Below are 25,337 nucleotides of genomic sequence, written 5' to 3' on the forward strand. Positions count from 1 at the left end.
AAATTTATTTTTCTTCTGCTGAACTTGATCGGAATAAATGATGTAATCAACCCTCAGATGCACGTGTAAAAAAATGCTCCATGTCCAGTGTGTCATTTATGACTATTGTGTGAAAGAATGTCGTTAAATTGAATGTGCATGAATACTGACAATTGAGTTTGCTTATAATTCAAACATGTCTTTACCTTTTTATGCTGGAACATCTAAGGAGTCGTGTCTACAAGGTATACCGTCAAAATAGTCCTACAGATGTACTATGATGATATTATTAACCACATTGATGTGCAACGTTCTCTTCCAAAAATCTAAATTTGTTTTTGTCTGTTTCAAAGATCAGAAGGTTCAGCTGGTTCCTTAAATCCTTTTATTTCTGTAATTTTCTGTTGTAGGTTCAGTTATTTGGGCTTTTTGTGGTCACAAAGTGAAATAACTGACCGAACATCTCAGGACTGTTGACTCCACATGCCGTCTCCTGGGTTGGGACTCCTTATTCTCACCTGGGAAGTAGCATCAGGAAGCAACAATGCTAACATTAGAAAAACTACAGCAGGGATGTTGGTTATACCAGAGCAAATAGAAATTTATTGAAATCACTCTGGCTTTCGGAGATGTGGAGATTTCTCTGTAAAAACTGGATTCTTCCTCGCTTGTGGAGGAAACGGCTTCGTATGAGCACAAGTAGATAAGGAAAATGAAAAATGAAATCAAATGCAGCATCAAAATGAAATCATAGAGGCATAGACAAAAATATACCCCCCTGAAAACAGAAAAGAAATGTAGCCTCCTCTAAAGTAGATATTTTTTCTCCCATCGTCTTCTAGTTCCTTAACCATCTCCACAGCCTATACTGGCTTCTAATACCACTAATACCATCAGATGTGTGTTTAGAATGCCTGAAAACAAAATCTGATAGTATTTAATGTACTGAGAAGTGGGATAAAACAAAATGCTCAGAGAAAAAATACATACACTGAATATTAATCTCTCCTCTGACATTATTCCATCAGTGTAGCCAATCAGATAATTCCCTCCACATCCCCTCTGAGTGACCGATGTCTCTCAGTCTCCTTCACTGGTGCCTCTGTGCACTAAACAACAAACAAGTCCTCTGAACTTAGTCCTGGCGTTCCAAAAGCAAAGTGCATCCAGGGCGTGTTAGTCCATCTCCATGGAGCCGCTGTGGGTCTCCTTGGACACCATGAGTCTCATCAGTTTTCCATGGAGCTTCTCAATCTTCTTCACATCCTGAGCCTGGTCTGTCTTGTACTGTAGACACTGTAAGGACAGAACATATGGGACATGAGGCCAGAGACAGGAATCTTTTAAAGGAATCGATCAAAACGTACCAGACTAGTAGCATAAAAAGCTTCACTAGTTACATTTTAAATGACTGAAGTAAGTTTAGTTAATGAGGTATGTCTCATTAAAATAAAAATTAAAAAAATCTCTTTTCCAAGAGAGACCTGGCCAAGGATGGCAGCGGAACACAGAAAATTACAAATCCAAACTAAAGATATCACAACCTAATTGGAATACAATATGCAGAATAAAGAAAGAAATACACAACACAAACACAGCCATAAAAAGAAAATTTAGGTGAAGAATACAACTTGATATTTTTACAAAAACAACCTTAAATACAACCTGAATGAACTTTACATACATTAAAAGAGACCAAAGGCAAGCAATTTTAGAAACTACAAATAGTTAATATGTTTCCTTTTCCTAAAGAGAAACAACAAAAAGTTTCATTTGGGTGTTGAGATGAAAAAAGTCAAATTAAAATCAAAAGTCAGTCTTTCTGCAGAATATAACTGGTAGACTGTTGGCTGGTTCAGAGGACCTCTTGTAGATTATATTTCAATTTTGCACATTTATATTGTCAATTTTAAATGAATAAGTAGCCTCGTCATTGACTTCAAATGTGATTCCGCTGGATTCTCATCTCCCTTCAGTGCTCTCCGTCTGAGATTTCTCCAATTGAACTTGATTTCTCTGACTGAACTTCAGTTTATCTGTTGCCAGTCTTGACTACATTGCATTGTAGAATTGTAGTTTTAGAATTGCACCATGGCAGTCTACAATGGTAAACTGTCATTGTAGTTTACCAATGGCATAATGAAGCCACACAGAAGGCGTTGGACACACTTGTAAATATTGAATTAACATTAAAAACCACTGTGTTCTGCTCAGCACTTCTCTCTTCACAGTGCACAGGCAATGTCCTGTGCACAATGTGCCTGCACATTGTGCAAAGGATCGTTTGATACTTCATAGTATCAAACGATTGCATTATGTCACAACCAAATATTAGCAATTGGGTAAAATTTAAAACTTCTGCAAAGTCTATGCATCCAGCAAGCAATCGTTTCTCAATAGTCGAGGGTTCAGACCCTCTGTACAAAGTGAAGCACAGGGGCTGTGCTAAAAATCAGGGGCTGATTTTTAGCAGGTTAGTAAATAACATCAATTTCAATCACTCAGAAAATTTAGAATTTTTTTTTTTTATGTTTCATTTATCCATTAGATTCTAGCTTTCCAGCAAGAGAGAGATTTTGGTAGAAGTCCTACTAAAAGGGCTCAATACAGAAACATTTGTATTTAGTTGTTACAAAAAAAGCAGAAACAAGAGAAACTTGTAAGGATGCACTGTGCCTTTAAGTCTAGAATTTCAACTTGGACTCTTATAATACTTTCTTAATTATCATATATTTATTTGATATCAATTGAGAACTTAAAAGTTTTCTAATGTGAGGCAAGCATCAATACATCTGATGCCATAACGGTTTCGGTCCAAAACTCAGCTTGATCTAGAAGAAGATGTGGAACAGGCTGGACTTCTTACAAACAACTTCTATAACCATTACCTGATTATCCTGAGGAGGGTTTGAGTTCAGCCTGTGTTACCATGGTGATCCAGTGAGTTTCAGACAAATTAACCTTTGTGATACTGAAAAGTTTCTGATTTTCCCTACCTCACAGATGAAAACCAAACATTTAGTTTGCAACATTTAGCATTTTTTTCTCTAACAGTAGATTAGGGTGAGAAAATCAAGTGTAGTCTTGTTTTTGTCCCAAAAACAGTCAGTCAATAAAACTGACCAATAGAAAGCAATCATTCCTGTTTATTCTACTCAGGTCAAAGCTTTTCAGTTAATTATAATAGTGGTCCAGATTAAATTAACACTGAGAAAGTAACCCACAGGTTTAAACCCCACGGGCTACGTAATAAAGTAGTAAAGGGTCATTCTTTCCGTTTTTAAAGGCAGATAGATTATCCCACAGCTCAGTTTGTAAAACATTCATTCAATTCAGTCCAAGCTAATTGAAAGTTGTACAATAGCAGCTAAAGATGTTGCGAATCAGAAGCTAACTTCACGAGGTCGAGTTTCCCCAGACTGCGGTGTTAAAAGTTAAACCCTGGTTCTCTGGGTTCTGTTTGACTCACCACGGCGTTGTCTGTGACTTTGATGCAGAGGTTACCATCGCAATGTCTGTACTTCAGCACCACCCTGACCTGTACATACAACCACAGATTCCACAGTTAAACAGGACAGTCAGCACTCAGCGTCAACACGTCGCCAGCTAAGCAGCGTGTTAGCCGGTAGCGCTTATTTCAAGCAAATCTTTCGTTTATTTTATGTTTTTTTTACCTTCATTGGATCCGCCAGGTACAGCTTTTCTGCTGCCCGAGCGAACTCCTCCCAAGTCTGATAGTAAGGCATTGTTTTCACTCGATGAAACTACAAAACAGCACCGAAATACTCGGTTTAAATCAACCGGAGTAGAGCTGCTAAATTCCGAACAACACATCAGCAGCCGCAGAAAGGCTAGCCAATCACAGCGAAGCGGAACCAAGGCACACACTTTGTAACTGCAACCTTTCAAAATAAAGCTCCTTTAATAGGTAACTCGGTAATTTCATTCAAAATTGTGATTCAAGCAATACAGAGACTGTTTCAGAAAACTTCTATAAGATTTATATTTTTAACTATCATAATGTCACACAACGATTTGGATAAATTTCGAAAAACTGCCTCTTGCGTTTGTAAGCTGCATTAGACAGGCTTTTATTTTTAAGGAATTAAAAGACAGTAACCCGGAAAAAAATTCTTCACAGCTCGTATATTTTCTAATCTTCAGCTCATTTTCCAGCGATTAAACCATAACACAATTGTCCTATTTTCTGGTCGATGCGGAACATTATTTACTAACTTCGAATCAATTATATTCGTTTTTGCATCTTTTTAAGAGAAATACAGTTTCTCCCTTCACTTAATTTTTTCACAATAAAAGAAAATGGACAAAACATCACTTCAACTAAATACAAAAAGTTTTATAAAATATTCAAAATCACTCTGCGACTTACTGTTGTACAATGACATATGATTTCAGTTTTTAGGGTAGGCTCCAAAACATAAAGAATGTTTTTCAAATGTTATTCATTTTATCCCTAGACGTATTCATGTTTGATTTTAACATCTAACCAAAATGTGTTAGTCGTAGCTTGTCCACTAGATGGCAGACGAAGTTAGAGGAGTTTCATTTATAACTAATTCAACCAAGAAACATGAGGTTCTTCTACTTAAAAAAAAAAAGTTCATAAAAATGAAATCGACTCAGTTACATCCTACTGAGGTGGAGTGAGTCACTCCAGTCCTCCAAGTCTTACGACATAATCTCCTGACCCTAAGGCAAAATGACAAAGTGCAGAGCTAAAGATACATACATTGAGTCTATCCTATCAAATACAATAACATTGTTGTGAAAGTTTGTACATGTTTACATCGATGTGTGTTTTGTGTTAGTTTAAAATGTGTTTTTATGTTATTTTACTTAACTTATTCTTGTTGTGAAAAAGAAAAACCCACAAACACAGTTAAAACCTTTTTGACCGTGTAATATATTTAGAACCTCAGAGATACTCTTGTTAAAGTCCGAAACTTACATGTATTTACTTTGTCCCAGAAACATGAGTTCAAGTTAACATTTTGTATTTGGACTCTAATTACTCTTTCTCCAAATTAACATATTTAATAAAGTGTTACAAGATCCTCTTACGATGTTTTGTCAAGTTACAATGCCATGCTACACCCCCCTCCCCACCCCCAATTCCTTCTTAAGTTCCAAAATCAAGTATTTTGCAGCCTTCAAATGTTGACCAAACAGTTCAGTGTTGGTCTCATGTTCCACATGTTCCTCTTCACTGTTTGTTGTGGCAAAATAAAAAATTGTATTTAAAAGGGTTAGGAACCCATATATTCTTTCAACTCCTCCTAACTGTCATGTTCTGCTTTGTGATGGTCTATAACATAAAATACCCACAGAAATACATCATGGTTTGTGATTGTAACATGTCAACATTTAAAGACATACACTTTACCAAGTGTTGTACATCTTTCTTTTTCTTTTAAATGACATTTATTACTCTAATTTGAATATTGACAGATTTAATTGAATCTGCCAGTAAACAATGCAAATTCACTTTAGCTCTAGTAAGCCTCTTTAGGTGCCTGAGTGGATAAGTGGTTTACAGAACAGACTTACTTGTTGAAGAACTAGTATTGTAATTGTGCCGAATGTTTAAAGGACACGTCGGGTAAAGGACCAGTGGAGACAGCACTCATTGCCTGTTAAGTAGATGCACAGATGGACTTTTACATATTGAACACTTTTCAGACCTCTTTCATAGCAGACATTTTAAGGTGAAAACATAACACAAGTACATAGAAGGTTGCATTCTACTTCTGCGCAAACTGGGTGTTCTTTTGGTGTTGATTATCCCATTTTTTTAGATGATAACACTATATATCTTATTACAAAGCAAAGAGTGCTAAGCATTTTATGAGCTCAATTACAGAAGCAACAAACGTCTTAATTAAAACATTTGTAAATTTATAGTGAAAGGTTGATCTGAGAACAACATAATACAGTTGTAGACTGACGGATGAAGACGTTTTTTGTAATCAATAAAGTCTGTGACTTGGATAAAGCCACAGACTGGATGGAAATGGTATTTCCATCCAGTTTTGAGCAAGCAATGTGAAAGCACTTATTTATATTTTTTTTTTTTACTTGAGAGCAAACAAATAGTTTGATATAGATCTTTTTACATTGAGATTTTGTTTGTAGACTATAACCTTAAATGACTCATCACAAAGGTGATGAAATATACATTCATATGTGCATGCATGCACACACACAGACACACACAGTGCCTTGAAAAAGTATTCATGCACCTTGAATATGTTCAAATTGCGCCACAAAATGTTGAAAGGCATGGCATGCATTTTTACTCAGGCCTAGGGACTCATTGCTTTCTAAAACCAACTTTTGTTCCAATCTCAGTATTTTGGAATACATTTCTATGAGCTTTGTGCATTTAAAGTCTTTCTGCCCATTCTTATTTGAAAAATAGCTCATGTTCAGTTGGACTGTATTGGGAATGTTTGTGAACATCAATCTTCTGCCACAAATTCATTGCTAGCTTTGATCTAAGGATTAAACAAGCCTACTTTAGCTCTGGCTGTTCAGTTAGGATGGTTGTCTTGCTGGAAGGTAAATCTTTGCAAGTCTTTTTCAGGTTTGCTGCTGAATAAAAATATGAAATGGTATAAGGGTGGGAATAATTTTGCAAGGCGCATTATTGGTCGTTCAGCATTTTGTGCTCACCTGTGACAGAATGTCATCTCCTGGATGTGTGACAGCGTCTCTGACTAAGCTTAGGGTGGAGTTATTGGGAATTGTCCCAAGTTTACTAATGGAATCAGACAGATAATGGTTTCTCTTAAGTTCTTTGCTTGATTCAAAGCACGAATATGCTCAGAAATATAATCAAATTAGCAAAACATTCACAGTGTCCTAATTAACTTGATGAGAAGACAAGACACATTGGTACCTACCTACGAAGGAAACTTTGTATCACTGGATGCAACTACTAGATGTTCTCTGAAATAAATCGAAAATAGAAATGAATTGTTTATATTAGCTAAAATGAGGGTCACCACCTGAGTCCCTGCCGTTACTAACCAATAAACTACAGTTATGCATTGGAAAATGAAAACATACAACCTGTTTAACTGGATTCAGTGGTGGTTATTAAATTTAGACCCATCTCTCAGATATCTGACACGGTGGTCAGAGACAACCTGTACGTGCTACGTCCAACAAGCTGCGTTAAGTGGTGCATTCAATTCCCCTAAGAATTGACAGAATTTAAACAGTGCGTATCAGATTCGGGCAACTAGATAAACTTCCATATTTTACATATTCCCCAAACATTACGGGTATGTGTTATATTGAAGTCGTATGTTGTGTTTCCACAAAATGTGCTTTTCCCTCCAGTTTTGCGCAAACAGAAATTCAGGATTTATTTTTGCATTTAAATATAGCTAATTAAATCGTAACATTTCAGCAATTGGAGCAAGAAAAGACTGACATACCAAATTTAGTTTTTATTATCCACGAACTGTTTGTGTGCAGAAGCTGAAAGGTGGCTCTTGAACGCATCACGTGTTGCAGCCAGTAGGCAGCGGCATCAGTCAGATAACCGAGCGGCACAACGCCACATCACTCCGACTGAAGTGGTCAAAAAGCCGTGGAGACGCTGGGGATTCTGACTTACTTCCATCTGACTCAACACCAGCAGCGGAGTCTAGAACATGTAGGAATAGACTATTCTTGTTTTTTATTCTAATTTTGTTTTTTTATATGTTCATTTTTATATATACTTTTACTGGACAAGCCTCTAAACTGTGAGCCCTCCTCTCACGCCTTCGGAGTCCCATTCATTTGGTCTCCTTTGAACCGAGTGTGGCGGCGAAGTTTTGTTAATTAAAAAAAAAAAAAACTACGAAAGAACTCCTCCCGTCGTCCAGCCACAGGACTCTGAACGTTCTGACCTGACAACACCTTCACCATGAGGTAAGAAACTGTTTTGTGAAATAAACATGAAGGGGATGGAAGTCTTTGAGCAATAGAAGTCAAGAGTATGAGATTCCTCGCGGAGCAGCTTGGTGAGAAGCGAGAGGAAAACTCCAGCTGACATATAGCATTAGCTTAATATTTTGTGGTGAATTGTAATGGACACCAGCTGTCCTCAGCTGCTGGTAGCGAACAAACGGCGTGCTCCGTCAGCTTTATTGCAGGCTGAGTGTCGGCAGTTTTGCTCGCTGCTCAACGTGAGTCAGTTTGTGCTGCATTTGTGAACGTGCAAAGGTTTGGAATGGCGCGCGCTCTCTGCTAATGCATAAACAGGAATTATCTTTGATGGGCCGACGGTCATTTGATGCCACCTTATGACCATCTCTCATTTACACACATACACACACGCACGCGCGGACAAAAGCTGACTTCTGTCAGCAAAGAAACGACTCGCGCACATTTCTAAGCACCTTTATTAGGACTCTTATTTGACGTCATGCGTTATGTAGCCCTTTAACACATTCTAATTGTTACCCTGAACACAAACGCCATTTATGTTCAAGGTGTTCTCACAGCTCAGTAACAAAGTTTCAGTCAGGGACGATGCTGGTGGACATGAAGCCGTACAGGGGAACAAGAACTGAATATTAATGAAGTGAAGACATATATTCCAATTACTTAAATTAACTCGCATACAGTCTTTTTAAAATAGAAGCATCTGGTGGGCTTTATTAGTATGCTCCCAACGCCTACAAAACTAGACAAGACAATAGAAGGGACCAACTCTAATGAAGGACGAGAGCTTTCTTACTTTTTTTTTTTTTGCTAAATCACAGGCTTCTTGGTTTTAATGAGTGCAGCATGAAATTACATAAAATTATAGCGACAGAGTATATTAAATGGCAAATGTGCATCAGAAGGGTTGTTTAAGTGTATGATAAAAAAGTTCAATTGAAAAAATCTGAGAACTGACTAGTAACTTTTGCATTTACAAAAAAAAAAAAAAAGTTGCAGTTAATATTTTTAAAGATTTGCTGCTGGTGAATCTTTCATTATTCTATCCAGTGGAAAAAAACATCACCTAGTATCCCTCTTGAAAATGAGATCTAGATCTCAACGGGGTTTACCTGATTAAATAAAGGAAAATATCTAAAAATATATCCAGTTGGAAAGGTATCACTGATTTATACAATATATGGTAGCTTGCTGAATAAGTGAAAGACCTTATGTAGCTCTTGAAATGCATGTTAGAGTCATAGTTACACCTTGCAAACATGCAAGGTTTCTTGCATGTTTTGTAGTTAGTTTTTTTGTTGTTGTTTGTTTGGGGTTTTTTTACTATATTGAGTCCTGAGTGCTCATTTTCCATAATAAGCTCAGTAAAATTTGGGGTTGTTCAAATTGTAGACACATAGTTATGTTGACTCAGAAATGTGTCTTCTGCACACTTGCTACAATGTCTGGTAGGTTTATATTAAATAAGAGGGCTGAGAACAAAGCCTTGAGGAACCCCACACGTGGTCTGAGGGATTGAATGTAGTTTTTTTTTAAAGGAGGTTTGATCACTGTATTTTTGTAAGGGCTGAGATTGGGTCCATTTATGAGTGAAGTTTAAACCAGATACAATATTTCACGTGTAAAACGACTAAACAATGTGAATAATAGAAAAATACCAAAACCTTGTGAGCTCCATAGTAAAACAGCATTTAATGCAGGTTTGGATAAGGACTTTAAAAGGGCTGTGGTCTCTTCATGAGCCAGAGGAGAATATTTTTAAAGCAGATCAGTTCCACTTAAAATAAAACCGAAAAAAGGTGTATGGTCTGTGATGATTTCATTTCATTGCGCTTGGAGTATGTTTCTGGAGTCCTTATTTTCTCTCATTTGTGAGTATTCCCCCATAAGTCCATTTTCTATACAGCTTTATCATTCTCAAATGTCTTTCTTTTCCTGTGAGCTAAAGACACACATACTGTATGCTACAGTGAGATGGTCTGTGTGAAGCTGCAGAATCGTACATGAAGTTGTCAGAGTGAGGAGGATTGTAAGCTGGATTTTGTTCATTTGTGTGAAGCTGCCTCCCCCCAGGAACGTAGCCTTGGTTTTCCTTGGTGCTGTTGACTTGGCTGTTGGAGCAGAGGAGTTTTTTTGCCAGATATTTGCTTGTAACTGTGGTAATGTTACCCTGACAAACTTCAAGGGCAAAATGGTTTCAATAGAAGTGTGCGGCCTTTGGTTTATGTTTCGTGTTTTGTCCATTGTGCAGTGTGTGTGCTAAGACATGCAGTGTGGCTGTGGCTGGCCCCCTTTTACAAAAGCCTTTAATTGAATCCAGATGTTGGGATCTGTTGGTAGGCCAAACTGTGGTAAACAATCACTACAGCTTTTTTTTTCTTTAGACCTGGATGTTGTGTTCATGTCCTGGACTGAAACCACTAACTTTTTTTTTCATTTGCTGTTTCTTTTCCTTCTTTTCTCCCTCATAGTTTACAGTAAGTCTTTCATTTGCTACTTTTGGCCTGTTTTACCTCTCGGATCACATCTTCCCTCAAAAGCAGCGCAGTGACAGTGGTGGTGAGGATTCTCTGTTGCGACAACTGGTTGTTCCTGCTGTATTTTAAATGAAGAGATGTGTGTCCAGATGGGATGAATGTGTGTGTCTGCAGTGAGTAACAGGTGTGTGAGCGAGTGGCAGAACCAGCTGGTCTGAACTGACTCATGGAGACGTGTGTGTGTGTACCAAATGGTTGAGCCCATAAGGCCTGCCCCCAGTTAGCCTACTGGGCATCTGATGTTTCTCTCCTCTCACATCTGCTTCATCACATTAACTCTATTGGAAAACCTTCAGTCACTCTTACTGGTATGTGACCAGTAAAGACTGGTTACCACAGAAACATCACTCTTCTTATGAACTTCTTTCATCTTCACTAAATGTCTCACTTTAAAAGCCTTTCTTCTCTTAGTTATTCAACTCACCTAATGTGTATTTCCATGTTAGGAACTGTTTCCAGGAATCAGTGTAATAACATGAACGTTCTCCAGTCACACTTTATCTATCAGGTTAAAAACGGCTTATGTAGTTGGAAATTGAACCCAGGCATTAGCTAGGAAGAAGGTAGCAACTTTTGATTTTTCTTGGACCATCCAGGTTGGTGATTATGGAGAAGGTGCTCTCAGAGTGCCCTGTGTTTTTATGTTTTCAATCTTTGCAGTTTTAGATTATGCATAGTTCTTATTTACCATCAGTTTTAGTTTGAGCTATAAAGTATTTTAAATGACAGACTTCTGCTCTTGACCTTCAGTGGAGACTGGGGCAGTTAGTCTCCAAATGGTTCTGTTAAAATGTTTATTTTGTCTTTTTTGTTTTTTTGTACAAAGTAACAAAAAAAAATAGCAACAATAACTTGAAAAAAAATCATATTTGTAAAATGTATCAAAACTCAGAACTTGTACTATTTTTAATCAATACATTAAGTCTGTCAAAGAATTCTCAGCCATATTTTATTTGTTGTGGTCCTTGGAAAAGAAATTGGAACCTGTCTGCTCAGACGTCAGAGAAAACTGAGAGTCTGTAGTTAAGGAAAGCCTGATGGCTGCCTTTCCCAGCTAAAAAGGGAAAGTTATTTCTTTTGCACTTGTCTCACTTCTGTGTTACTGGAGAACTTCACAACTGTTCTTTCTTTAAATGGACATAGTTTGCTATGTTTGTAAGTCAGAGGTAAACAGCACAACAAAGCGATTGAGCATGGTTGGTGGTACCTGGTTGACATTTTGCATGATTCATCTCCAGTGGTACCACTGTGCAGGCTGGGGGTCGGCATTTCTTATATCATTCATCATTTATTGTGATAAAATTCTTATCATGACTGGAGTTTATATTTATTGTAGTCATGATAAGTTCCAATTGAATATTTTTAGAAACCCTTTAAACTTGTCTGTATTGTTGGGATTATTAGTCTTACTATTTTTTTCCTCTTCAGTAAATTTGAAAATATGATTAGATGCAGTTACTGTGTGCAGTTTAGTGATACAAATCACACTTCTTTATATGACTCGGTAAACATATTACTAATATCATATTAGTAATATGTTTTTCTAGAGCACATATTTGGTTGTGAGGCTATAATTGCTGTGACGCAGACATAAGTTTAAGTCTATAGCCCCCCGCTCCCCAACTGGGGGCCACCTTTCATTAATGTTTGTCTCCATTATTCCCAAAACATTTCCGTGTTCAGCAGCCAACAGTAAAGGTGTAAACCTCCCAGACGACATAAGCTAAGACTATCTGTTTAGCTATTAGCTTCAAGGACAGCCCAATGACTGTGCTATACATGGATACTTTAATAGTTATAAGTTGTGCTCTATGAGTGTAAAAATTTTAGACTAAAGCTAGTTAATCATTTCCTTTGCTTTTAATTAAAATGAAGCTTCCACTCAAAAATGTTGCCAATGTTGGTATTGAAAAACCTGCTGTGGCATAAGTGAGCAACACGGTTTCCAATAGTTGGGGCTGCTGGGCTAAACATGGCTGAGACCTTTGTTTGAGGAGGTCAGAGGTACGGGGCAGAGTGGATTCCTACGCCATGAGGATCCAAACTTTGTCACTCTGTTCCCCTGCATTGTATCAGGGCACACACAGCACTGATGCCAGCTTATCTCTGGCAGTTGGATAAGCAGCGCTGTCAGAGCGGCTGGCCTGTTCTGTGTCAAGGTAACACATCTTGACAATTGCTGAAAGGCCTCGCGCCTCTCAGCCCTTTCAGCTTCATGCCACGGATGAGTGATGGGAGTTGAGGCAAGCTGCATGCTGCCTGCAACATTTTCTTCATCACTTAATGTGGACTGGACCCTCACCTTCTACCACCACCTCTTCTACTTCCTTGTTAACCAAAGCTGGACAGCAGCCAATCAGAGCATAATATCTGATTAATGATATGTTAGAAGGGTCAGCCTGAGGCTAATTTCATATTTGGCCTAATTTAGTTATACTGAGAAGATAAACACTGCAGTCATTGTGGTTTCTTCTTACTGAACAGAAATCTGTCATAACACTCCTTTAACACTGGCTAAGTTATGAAAGCTACTATAATATTAGTCTGGACACTAACTGTCTTCAGTAAGCTCATATCTTTGTTCTGATAAGAATTTGTTTTATGTCGAACAGAATTTATAAAGAATGTTTATCCTTTTCTATAGATAGCAGAAAAATCAGCTTTATAAATCACATGACAGTTATCATGACAATATCAGGGTACTCTAAACATGGGATGAGTGAAATGGACTTTAAATGTTTTCATGTTGTATTGTTGAATTTTATTTGAGGCATCATAACATTGATTATTAAAAAGTATTTTAAAATAGTTTTTATTTAATACTTTTATCACTGCATGTAGTCATGACCTCAGAGACAGGGCAGCTGTACTCTACATGCTAATTGCATTTATTTACACTTTTTAAAGAGGGCAGAGGGTCTGAAAGAGTAAGAGGTTCTTAAAGAAACAGAGGCCATAGGATCAGATACACCTATGAAGCAAAGTTAAATTTCTTTTATGTTTTGATTTTACAACATTTTTAAAACAGCTGAAGATCACAGTTATGTCAATATAATATAAAATGGAAGAATGTGTCTGGAAAATGCATAATACTCCCCTGTTAATATATTCATATTTAATTTGATCATAATTGGTGGTCATAGCAATGTTCAGCCCTACTATGGTAATTACATGTTTAGTCTTTACCAGCAGACTTGTCTTGTGTTAAACTTATATTTGCTACTAATTAAAACAAATTTTCATGCAGGACACCAGAAAGCTTTTCTCAGAGGAGCAGATCTGGGAAACTGTTCCCCCATGCTGAAAAAATGATGTACCACTGAATGCCAGATCCATTCTTATGGACTTCCCTTAAGTACATTTAAAACAGTAAATTTTTTCATATTATTTTTTTTAGCTAAGTGCTGGGGACCTAATCCAAGTTTCCTGTTCCATCTCAGGACTGTTGGTCCTGCAGAGCTGATTCAGTTTCAATATTTGGATTAAAAAGATGTCATGTTCAGTGCATTGTGTTGTATCTCAGAAGGCAGTGAGTATAGCGGAGAGTTTATTGATCTGTTAGATTTAGTCTGGGTTGGCATTGCAGCTGTTGGTGAATGAACGTCTAAAATCTAAAGCTGTGACCTCTCGTTGTGATTTGTCTTCTTTTGCTGACTCCACTATTGTTCTTTCCCTATTCACCTCACTCATTTCTTCTATTGTATGTTTCCATCTTTCCACCAGGAAGCTTATTTTATTTAAAGAAAAATACTATTTTCAAATTCAGCTCAAAAATACTTTATTTATCCGAAAGTGAAATGACATGTTGATGTAATTCGTATCTTCAAAGAATCGTTGTGGATGGTGATGCTGTGGGCGGAAGGATCTCAGGCAGCAGTCAGTATTGCAGCGAATCTGAAGAGGCCTCTGACTGAAGACTGTTGCAGTCTGATAACCTGCTAACAGCTCGATATTCCACAGTAACATGTTAAAGATCTGCAGGAATAACCATCTGGCTAAAGGATCCTCTCATAACAAGATACCCCAATCAAGCTTTCCTGGCTGATATTTTTTTTCGGTCTGAGCTGCTATTTCTGTTCATGTTTTAAAATCAGATATTAATCAATGTAATCTTTTTTATTTTTAACCAGAGAAATATCATATTTTATCTTATACCAAATTATTGTTCCAGTTAGATTCAGAATCATGTGTTTCAGGTTGATGCAGTTTAACTGGATGAGGGAGAAATGGGAAAACCAATAACAACCTTCTGTTGTTTTTTTTTTTTGTCCTTGTTCCTAAATTGAATAACAAATTGCTTCCCACTGTTTACTTATCCAAATAATCTCGTTTCATTATCTCATCTCTCCTGCTTATTACCCTCTATCCTCTTTCTGGCATCAATTTATCAGCGTTAGGGAACGGAGTCGCAGCTCCTGGAACTTGTTCACTGCTCAGAATACAAATTATATCATGGACTCAGTATATCTACACAAACTAGGAGCATTAGTTGGACAACATTTAGGGTTTTAATGAACGGGAATTTGTTGCGCAGAAATCACATCTACTACCTCATCAAGAAACTGAACTTTTCAATTTGTTTAGCAGCTAAATAATTAGTGGCGATTTTGAACCACCGTGTCACTTTATTGCATAATAAATCTTTATGCTTAATAAATCAGCCGGAGGGTGATATCAGATTAGGAGTGATGCTTCTCTGACATGTCGCTGCAGCTTTTCACACACAAGCTCACACCTACTTGTAACTACTGCATGCTATTTCTTTATTATTACTCCAAATATACTTATTAATGTTGAACGTTTTTTAACAGCAATTCACAAAAACAAAGTACGGTACAAAAAAAATAGTTGAAGTAAAAATTACAGTTTGAGTAAATAAAATGATTGATTGATTTATTAGTGGAGCTTCTGAAGGTGGTCTATGAAATAATCATTGAAATGAAAACTAGTTATACAGTGCTGTCAGTTTAAGCCTCCTAACTCACTAAGACTTGTACAGATTTTTCATCTTGGGCACCAAAGGAGCTCCTGTTTTTAAAAATTGCCTTTGAATCACATGAAGCCAATTAAATTAAGTTTGAATTTCAGCTGGCTTAATATTATTTCTAAAATTACATTGTTGTTGAAACCATCTGTTATAACTACAATATTAAAGTGAAATTTCTTGCAAATTGTTAAAATAAGAACTTCAAATCTAAATATTTGGCACTCTTAACTTGAACACATGAAAGTAAAATTGTTTAGAGTGTGCCTTATTTTTCTTTTTCTTCTGGTACACAGATGAGAGTGCTGATGAAGGAAGCAGTGTGGGTTGAGTTTTGTTTGTCACTGTCTTTTGTCAGGAACCTAATTTAATAAAGACGAGCTGTCAAGGGCGGGGTACTGGTTCCTGGTGCCCATGTCCAACGGTTACTGATAAATACATGGGTTGTGCTTTACCCTTGCAGCACCACAGCACACCAGTAACAGTTTTTATTAAGAAACTCTTTATTTGTGTGCTGAGCTTTACTGAATCTGAACACCATCAGACTATAGTGGCCTTCAGCAGTCAGTGTGACAGGTGAAAGCAGGCTGTTGAATATTTTCACAGTGTGTGGGCTTGACGGACCAGGTGTGTGTTTAACCTGTGAGGCGTTGTCTATGTCCTGTGGGTTTGGCAGGCTGCTGTGACTGACATCACTGGCTTTGCATGGAGAGGTGGAATTGTGGGAAACCACAGCTAGTGACAAGAGTGAGCTGTTCCTACATGATGGTCTAAAAACATCCCTGCCATCTCTGTGTTGCTGTTTATGGGACTTTTGGTCACTTTGAAAACTCATATGAATCGGTGGCACAGTTTAAGATTTTCACAATATGACCTTTATTTGGTTTTGTGACTTGGAAATATTTCCAAAAAGCCTCATTTGTTTCTTGTAGCCAAGCAGAAAGTGCAGCAGGATGGTTTCAGCCAGGTGGGACCCAGTGTGCAACAACAAGTGGGGGAGGAGCAATGCTGCATTGATCTAAGCAGCTGGAAAATATTCTAGTTATTTTAGTCATTCTCTGGTATTTTATTGAAATGATTTTAAATGTCAGAGTGGTATTTCTGAAATTGTCGGGGTTTGGAAATGTTTCCGTTTAAAACATTTACATGCTGGTAGCTCTGACCAACAGCACTATTTGCTTTATTTAGAATTCCTCAGCAGGAAAAAAAGGACCTTCCCCCCCTTTTCTACGCTGGATTTTACAGGGTGACCAGTTCTTTTATAGCTGGAAAGCAGGTCAACCATGCAGGGTTGTTTAAGGAGCGACCAATAACTTCTCAGTCTAGCAGTGATGGTATTATCCATATGTGCTACCAGCAGCATAAGCCCTGTAAATCACAGTGTGGTTTATTGAACTGTAATGTCCAGATGAACCAAGGAACCCTTTAATGTGTTTCTGATGCAAGCACTGAAGACTTTCTTCAGTCATAATATAGAAGCTAAATAAACAGTTTTTAACACCTAGCTTAAAAAGTAATCACAGTTTATTTGTGAAGCCGTCTCTACAGTAAATGCTTCCCTGTGTTTCTCTCCAGTCCTCGCTGCTGTGGACCTTCTCTCTTTCTCTTACCCAGACACCAACTGAAAACCAGGAACATAAAAAATCCACATAGAGAATCACTATCCTAGTCCTGCGAATTCTGAATTGTTTTAAAATGCTCAAAAATCCATTTAGTCTGCTTATTTTTTTTTGTCAAATTAGATTTTGAATAATTGATAATTATTTAAATTTAAAAATAAGCCAGGCTCAACTAACCTCATACTTAATTAAGTTATATAATTTTATGCTCAATCCTATAGAGGCATTACACAGCAGATGCGTGTAATCCCCGGGAGGGTGTTTAATCTCACTGGTTGCCATGGTTACCCACCTTTATCTTGTTGTTTTAGCTAGCATGTTGTCAGGGTCCTATAACTCTTTGTCACAGGGTGATGAAATAAATTATGCTACCAAATTGACATTAGTGACCCATTAATAATCCATATGCGTTACATACGGGTGAGTAGATAAATGATGAAAATAAATGGCCCAAGCTTCAGTAGCTAGACATTACATGCTAGCAATTTTAAAACACTTTGTTAATGATAAGGTCAATGAGAGATGCCAAGACCCTCCAAATAAGACAAACATATCCATGTGGAGCAAGGGCACTGGAACAGGGTTTTCTTCAAATGTAAGTTTTCATAAAAAAACACACATTCATATTCAACTTGCAAAGGACAAATAAAATGAAATAATTCCTTTATATTTTGGTCACAAATGGATATGTATCTGCAGCCATTCAGGCAGGTGGTAAACTATCCATCAGAAATCAAAAGTGCAGCAGGATGAACCAGAGGCAGTGTGAGGTACAGAGATCCCTCTATTTTTAATTAAATACAAACTGATAGAATTCGATAACGTATGGAACCTCATAGAATAAATAAATGTTGTATTAACACTGTTTTCCTCTTGTCACTCGCATAATTTAAACAGAATCTCTAGACTGTTTGAGTAGAAAAACAGTTTCTGAATCGAATTGTGACCCTGCAAATCAGAATTGAATCGCTACATTGAAAGGTTTGCTTCTCTACTTAAAGCTCACACAGAGTTTCTAGAGATTTACTTGTCCCTCACTGTGTGTAGGTTTTTGTTCCCAACAGTTTCCCAAAGAGAAGCTGAAACACAAACTCAGTGTGTGTTGATCTCTACATGAGAGCGTCCCATCCTACCACAGTGTCGGTGACACCTGAGCGTTGGGGACAGTTGCAGTCAAAGCTACGTGTGTATGCATGTGTGTATGTATGTGTGTGTTCTGACCAGCTACGTGCCCACAGTGCGCTCAGCTGTGAGATCTGCCAGCAGGAAGCCACGTTGCCCTGATCAGCCACGACAGCTCATGAATGTGCATTTCTGTGCCATGTCCTGCCAAACCTCCGTCTCCCCCTCGCTCTCCTCTTGTCCCTCTTCTGAGGTTTTGTTTATGTCATTTCAGCTGTGCTGGTCAGCAGGCACTGAGGAGTGACAGAGATGAGGGTAGAAGAGAAAAACAAATGGGACAGTGAAGCGTTTCAGATGTCTTTCAGCTTTTGCTGAGTCAAGAGGAAAATGAGAAACTGAACAGTAAGACAACTGTTTTGGTTTGGTCCTCTGTAGCTGCAGGAAACCTTAATGTTTCTAAAGAGCAGAGATTAGTGAAGCTGGGAGTACATTAAAGAAATGCAAGAAAAGATGCAAAGAAGCAATTCAGTTCTTTTTTTTAAATAATAAAATACAAATATTATTGGCTGAAGTAGAATAACAGCATTCATTTAAGTGAACACTTGATTATTTGCAGCAAAGGATGCACCTGCAGCTAAAAATACATCAACATGTGAAAAGCTCAGTACTGTCTGCTGGGCTTAAAATCAACATGACTGATCTTTTTGTTGTATTTTTGTGATTGACCAATTAGAATAGAATTGAATTCAACTTTGTCATTGCACTGTCACAAGTACAAGCAACGTGATGTACAGTAGTTTGCATCTATCCAGAAGTGCTCTACGAGATATAAATATTTATTTACAGATGTACAAGACTATGTATGTATGGACTATAAGGGCTTATAATAATAATGGATATAATAAATGGATAACAAGGTCCTTAATTATTATTATTTTTTTTACAGAATTTGAACCAGGTGAAGCTAAAACTATGCTACTTGGAGAGTGTTGGATATAACATATTTACAAACTTCTTTTATCTTAAATGCAAAATGTATATGTTTTTGTACAGTTTTAATTTGTCTCTGTGCCCTTTTACAGTCTGCATACTCCAGTAAACAATAAATCAATTACTAAATTAGTTGATTATTCCAATAATTGATTAATCATGATTAAGGGTAAAATGATTAATTGGATTAGTCTCTGGTCAGAAGCTGCTTCAGACCTGTTGCAGCACAGACCGCTAGAGGAGTTCCATACTGCTACATAACCATCACCAATTATTAAGACTCTATGAAGAAACTTTAAGTTACTACTTCATTTAATTTGCCCACAGGATTAAGTAATTAAAATCAAAGCGAAAAGAATTCATACTAAAGAGTGCTGCTGTCAGTATAACTTGAGTTTGGTGCATTTATTGATCCAGATCAGTTTTTGACATTCTGACCCTCCAATCACGGTTCAGCTCTGTCTGCTGAAACCTATCCACTCATGATTTCTCGCTGCACCTGTAGTCAACGGAGAGTCATGGAGGACCTGCTGGTGGAAAACAGACCAGTCTCAACACAGAGAAGAACAATTCCAAGGCAGCATTTGTTGCCTCATGTCTTAATGAGCTCTTAGCACTCTGACAGGTCATGATGAATCAGAAACAGTAGCTGTGAATTATTGCAAAGACTAGCTGTAACATTTCATACTCTAGGTGTTTGTGGCCTCTAAACAGTCAATATGATGAAGTCTTTTGTGGCTGAATCCTCATCTGAGATGATGTCCTCACTCAGAACCGTTTTCACTACAGAGTTTAAAACCGTCTTCAATATGGAGGACCAAAGTGGGGATCAGGGCTGATTAGAGAGAGCATGCAGGCTCTTTAAAGAGGCCCAGGAACGGCACGGCTGCACAGCAGCTGGAGTGAAACAGCTGTAGAAACATCTGAGCCATCTGGCTAGTAAAAACAATCAATAAGAATCCTGCAGCAGTGAATGATGCTCCTTTTCTCACTGTCCCCAGAAACACTGACTCTCTCTAGGATTGAAAATAGATTAAACATACTTCTGCTCTGTATATTACTCACTCTGTGAACACAGAAACTCTTAAATATGAGTGGACTGGTTAAATTATGGTTGCTCCATTGTGGTTACTGCCTGTCTGAAAATCCTGTCAGGTCACCGTACTAATGCATAGCACTGTTTTATATGATAAGTTGCATTGCTGAAGCAGATGCATTTTTCTGATGAGCCAGAATTTGTGTCGTCATGACTATATAGACACTTTTGGTTCAACTTCCTCCTGGGGCATCATTATCCTAGAACGATGCATGAGTGAGAGCTTAGAGCTCTGCTGCTGCTTGCTGCAAAGAACTCTGTAGTAATTCAAGCAGCTTGATTCCGATTGGGTTTTATATCTTTTCTTTTTTTGAAACTTAACCAGCAGGGATAAAATGTCCAGTGGTTTGGAAATGTATTTATACCGCTTGAGCCTTCCACTTTTTATCACATAACACAGGCTTCAATGTATTTTACTGTATACATATTAAAATGCTTGATATGTTTGCATTTAGCTGCCTTTACTCTGATTCCTGTAAATAAAATGCAGTTAACAGATTATTCTAAGAAGTTAACTAATTATTAAAACAATATCCAGAGCTCTAAATATGTTAGAATGAATATGAGACCAAATTTCAAAAACTTAAACTAACATTGCATTATCACTCTGAAAACAGCAACCCCAGAGTGAAATATAGTGGTGGTTGCAAAATTCTATGGGATTCTTCTTGAATTTATTTCATAGGTGACTGTGTATATTGATCCACATGAGTAGATTAAAGCACCGATGTAAATATGCCAACGCTAATTTAACCAGCTGGGCTGAGGGTTTTTTTTTTTTTTTTTTTAAGTAATTGACACACAAATGGATAAACACACATGACACAACAAATCACAAGATATGGTTAATAGTACAAATAAGCAATTATAAAAAGCATGTCACACTGATTTTAAAAATGAAAATAAAACATTTAATTCAGAGATGTCAGTTTAAAATATGTACACAGTTTTGATTATATAAAAGCCATTGTTTAAATGATTTTCTAAAACTGTTCAGTGATGTGATGTTTCTTAATTGTAATGGTCATGCTTTCTGTTGAAATCATATATATATATAAAAATTCATCTTTATTTAAGTACAATAAAATAAGTCCAACATATCTGCTCTGGTGAGTTTCATTCAGCTTCCAATAAATGGACAAATCATTCCTTACGTGAATTCAAGTCAGTTTTTCAGGTTTTTTTTCTATTTACAGTGAACGAATCATTTCAATTGTTTCTTGACCGTTTCTCCACTAAAACTGAATTATTTTCTTATAAACAATCCCAAAGGCAGCGACCCACATGTCTTATTATGTACTAAACACATGAGAACAGAGAAACCTTCATGAGTTTCACCTTTAGTCTACATGACCTCAAACACACCCCTCCTGAGCAGTTTTAAATGCATGCTGGGGGTCTGCCAGAACCTGCCTGTTTTCTCACCCCTATGTGACCTTTCAGTATTGCATTCCTATGAGTTTCCTTCTTGTTGGGTCTTTAAACTCATCAACGATGGACCAATTGACAATTCAGCAAAACGCGATTAAAACGGTAAAAATATGACATCCACCTCTATTCAGACTTTCCCTTTGTTCCATACATGGGGCGTGTTCTTTAAGGCTTGTGATTAGCTAAAAGGTCCCAGCAGAGACAGAGAGTACCAGAGGTGGTTAAAGTGTATGACAACCCTGCACCACTTCTGGGATTAGTAGCAAACACGAATATGTGATATTAGAAAAACATTCAGTCCCATAGTATTTAAGAACATTAATGTGTTACTTTATCTACCATTTAATAAAAAATATATATTTTTGCTTTGAGTGTTTGGCAAAGATCCCAGTTATTGAATTTTCTATCCGGATTGCTGAAATTTTTTCCCCAGTATTTCGATTTCAACATTTTCTTAATGGGTCGTCTGGCTTTTGGAACCTGTTTTAACTCTAAAATAACTTTGTTTTTTAGCTTCTAAATGACTTTACCACTTTACCCTTCTAAATGTTCTTATATTAAACAAATGTCATTAAATATTAAGGATGCACAGATATGAATACTTGGGGCAATATTGATATTCAATATTAAAATTTCTGCTATTCTGTTAAATATAACCAATATTATATACAAAATTAGACCCACATGTCTAAAAAATGACCACACCACTGAGTTCCCAACTTCTTTCAATCCTGTGTTGGATCACTATCACATGACCAAACAAATACCACATGACCAACCTTCCCCAAACCCCACTCAACCTCCCACCCACCTTAGAATGCCTGCACTAGGAGAAGAAGCTCAGGTGAATGCTGTGAGTTTTAAGACACGCCCCTTTTGGTTCTGCTATTCCAGTTGCATGTTCTGTAGGCAGACATGGCCTGTGATCTCTGGGAATCGACTTCTTTAACATGAGGGGACAATGTTATAGGTGTTGTGTTTATAGCAGAACTATGATCAGAAAGTCGTTACCATCCAGTCATTTAGGGTCAACCTTGGGTGACCCTGTAGTTTTGGTTTTCTACCATATTCCCATCACTGCATTGCACCAATTGAAATCTCCACATGCCTTCTTTCTCACATTGGTTGCCTTGGTAACCTGACTAATTGACACCCTTTATAGGATCTATTGTGGCTTGGTTACATATTGAATGAGCTGACAGAAGAAATAAGAGCCACAGTTCCAGAAAGACGGGCAGAGACGATAAGGCAGGAGGATAAAGGAGTTCTGTAGCAGGTCGTCCAAATTGCAGTCGGGCCTCATTTGGTCTTGATAAAGAAGTATCCTCAGACAAACCTCCAGTCTTTATTCCCCAGGACAATGCCTGCACAGCGGCGGAAACAATCAGCCGACACATGAACTCCCAGCGGTCAGTCGGCTCGACAAGCTGCAAAAGGACCGACAGGGATGTGACGGTGGCAGCATATTCTATAATAACTTCAGGCTTCTGTGTAAGCTTGTGTAAGAAATCAATTAATCGCACGGTTTTAGTTTGTGGTTTTTATTTAGTTTTTATGCTTTTTTTTTTAGCTTGTTTTATATTTTGAATTTAAAATGTCTTCCAGTTTATTAGTCTTTGAGAGGGTGAACTTGCATTATCACACCATTATCATTATATTACTTGGAAATTGTATCAAAACGACAATATTATAGTGTAGCGCAATAATTTCTTGAAAAATTTATCATCCAACAAAATTTATTGTGAAAGGCCACTCCAAATGAAAAGTCTGCATATTAGCCACTATAATAATTGATCCACTGTCATTTGTCTGGACTTTGCACATGTATGGCCTGTCACAATAACAAATTTTGCTGGACGATGAATTGTCCCAGAAGTTGTTAATATTTTTGTTTTGAGATTATTTTCAAGTGATATTTAACTGACGGCATAATAATGCAAGAACACATTGTCAAAGATCAATAAACTTAAAATGTTAATGAACATTTTACACTAGAACTGGAAGACATTTTAAATATGCAAAATAAATAAAACAAACAGCAAATAAAATAAATCATGTTTTTTTTTTTATAAATAAAATTGTCCTTCAAAAAAGGGCTGGCTGAGACTAAAGCACCAGACTGAAGACTTTTATCATCCAGTTTTTGATAGCAAGAGAGAAAAGAGAAATGACAGATCATGCAAATGCAAATTACTGAGCTTGTTTTAATTCATGCGATTAACTGACTTACTGCTTATTCTGACAGTCCTACACACATTATTGCTTCAGTTAACAGAATTACAGAAAAATTTAGGACATCAACTTATGTTTAAACTCTTATTTTTAAGATTATTTCTACCGTTGCTCGTAACCACCTGGCGTTTCCTTCCACTGATCGACAAAGTTAGAAACGAGAGCAGTAGCTTCTGTGGCCGGCAGAGCATGCGAGCAAGGTTGAAGTATAAACACAATGCAAACAGAAGCTCAGTGAGAGGTGGCAGAGTTTCTTGGAAGCAGGTTTGTGATTTCTTGTGGATGAAACGAGGCAGGCTCCTGGTTCCTGCTGCAGCGTGAGAACAGCTCTGTGTGCTTGCTGCTGAATAATTCATCCTGACTGGGCAGAGCTGGAGTTTGCACCCAGCTCACAGCAACTCTGGGATCCCTTTCATCTTTGTTGCAATACCCTGCACACCAAATTTATTATACAGCATTGAAAATGATGCATCAGTCTTTTCAGCAGGCTTTGTGGGAAGTAAATGATACTTTTTGTACGGAAAGCTGGAAAGAAATATTTGTTTTAGATGGGCACGCACCGATATAGGAATTTGGGTTTATCGTTATGATAAATTTCAGTTGTTGACAGTAACTAAAAAACAAAACTGATGGTATGTTTGGAAATTTTTTTAAAATTTTCTCCACTGTTCCACGAGGCCGTCAGTAAATATTCAATTTAAAAATATGATTAAATGCAGTTTAAGTGGCGTTGCGAAGAAGCCTATTGTAAATGGGAACATTTTTCAAGACCAATGAGAAGTTGCTTGCAATTTTTCTAAAACTGTACAAAACTGTTACTTTACGGTAAAGTTTTGACTAAAACTGTCTGCCTGACCAGCTGACTGAAAGTCTGCAGGAATAATTTGCCAACAACTGTTATCTGAAAAAGCAGAGGAACTTGGTTGGCATGACAAAAATGTTGGATTGGCTCAGATTTAGGAGAAAATGTGCGATAGGTTCATTGTCGTACACTTTGTCATCATAAAGACCTTAAACAAGTGAAAATGTACAAGTTTATGTATCCATTTTATAGATCTGAAATCATATTTCCCTGTGTGGCAAATAGGTTTAGTTTCCCTTGAAATGTTATTTTCACACACTAATTACTAAACAATAACATTTTGGACAGACATTACATCAATTGCATATAAATGAATCATTGTGATTGATGAAGATGAGTGAAATTTTTCATCACCCCAGCTTAGTGTAAGGCACATGTGTCAAACTCCAGTCCTCGAGGGCCGCTGTCCCTGTCCTGCAGTTTTTAGATGTGCCACAGGTACAAAACACTGGAATGAAATGGCTCAATTACCTCCTCCTTGTGTAGACAAGTTCTCCAGAGCCTTGCTAATGACCTAATTATTTTA

At 37.3% G+C, this 25,337-nt stretch overlaps 2 protein-coding genes across 2 annotated transcripts in view; one reads left to right on the forward strand and one right to left on the reverse strand.

Annotated features, from left to right (window-relative positions):
- Positions 1-350: 350 nt before the first annotated feature.
- On the reverse strand, positions 351-3,826 carry srp9 (signal recognition particle 9). The gene is made up of 3 exons (XM_005809779.3): positions 3,654-3,826; positions 3,449-3,517; positions 351-1,275 (listed from the first exon to the last, which is right to left on the reverse strand). Exons 1-3 carry the CDS (start codon positions 3,723-3,725, stop codon positions 1,156-1,158), a joined length of 261 nt encoding a protein of 86 aa, XP_005809836.1. The 5' UTR covers positions 3,726-3,826; the 3' UTR covers positions 351-1,155.
- Positions 3,827-7,557: 3,731 nt separating this feature from the next.
- The window catches only part of enah (ENAH, actin regulator), a 123,904-nt gene continuing 106,124 nt past the window's right edge, over positions 7,558-25,337 (forward strand). The window contains exon 1 of the mRNA XM_023347694.1: positions 7,558-7,923. Coding sequence (XP_023203462.1) covers positions 7,919-7,923 — 5 coding nt within the window. The 5' untranslated portion in view covers positions 7,558-7,918. The remainder of the gene's footprint in view (positions 7,924-25,337) is intronic.

Source organism: Xiphophorus maculatus, chromosome 15 (assembly GCF_002775205.1).
Source record: "Xiphophorus maculatus strain JP 163 A chromosome 15, X_maculatus-5.0-male, whole genome shotgun sequence".
NCBI classification, from domain to species: domain Eukaryota; kingdom Metazoa; phylum Chordata; class Actinopteri; order Cyprinodontiformes; family Poeciliidae; genus Xiphophorus; species Xiphophorus maculatus.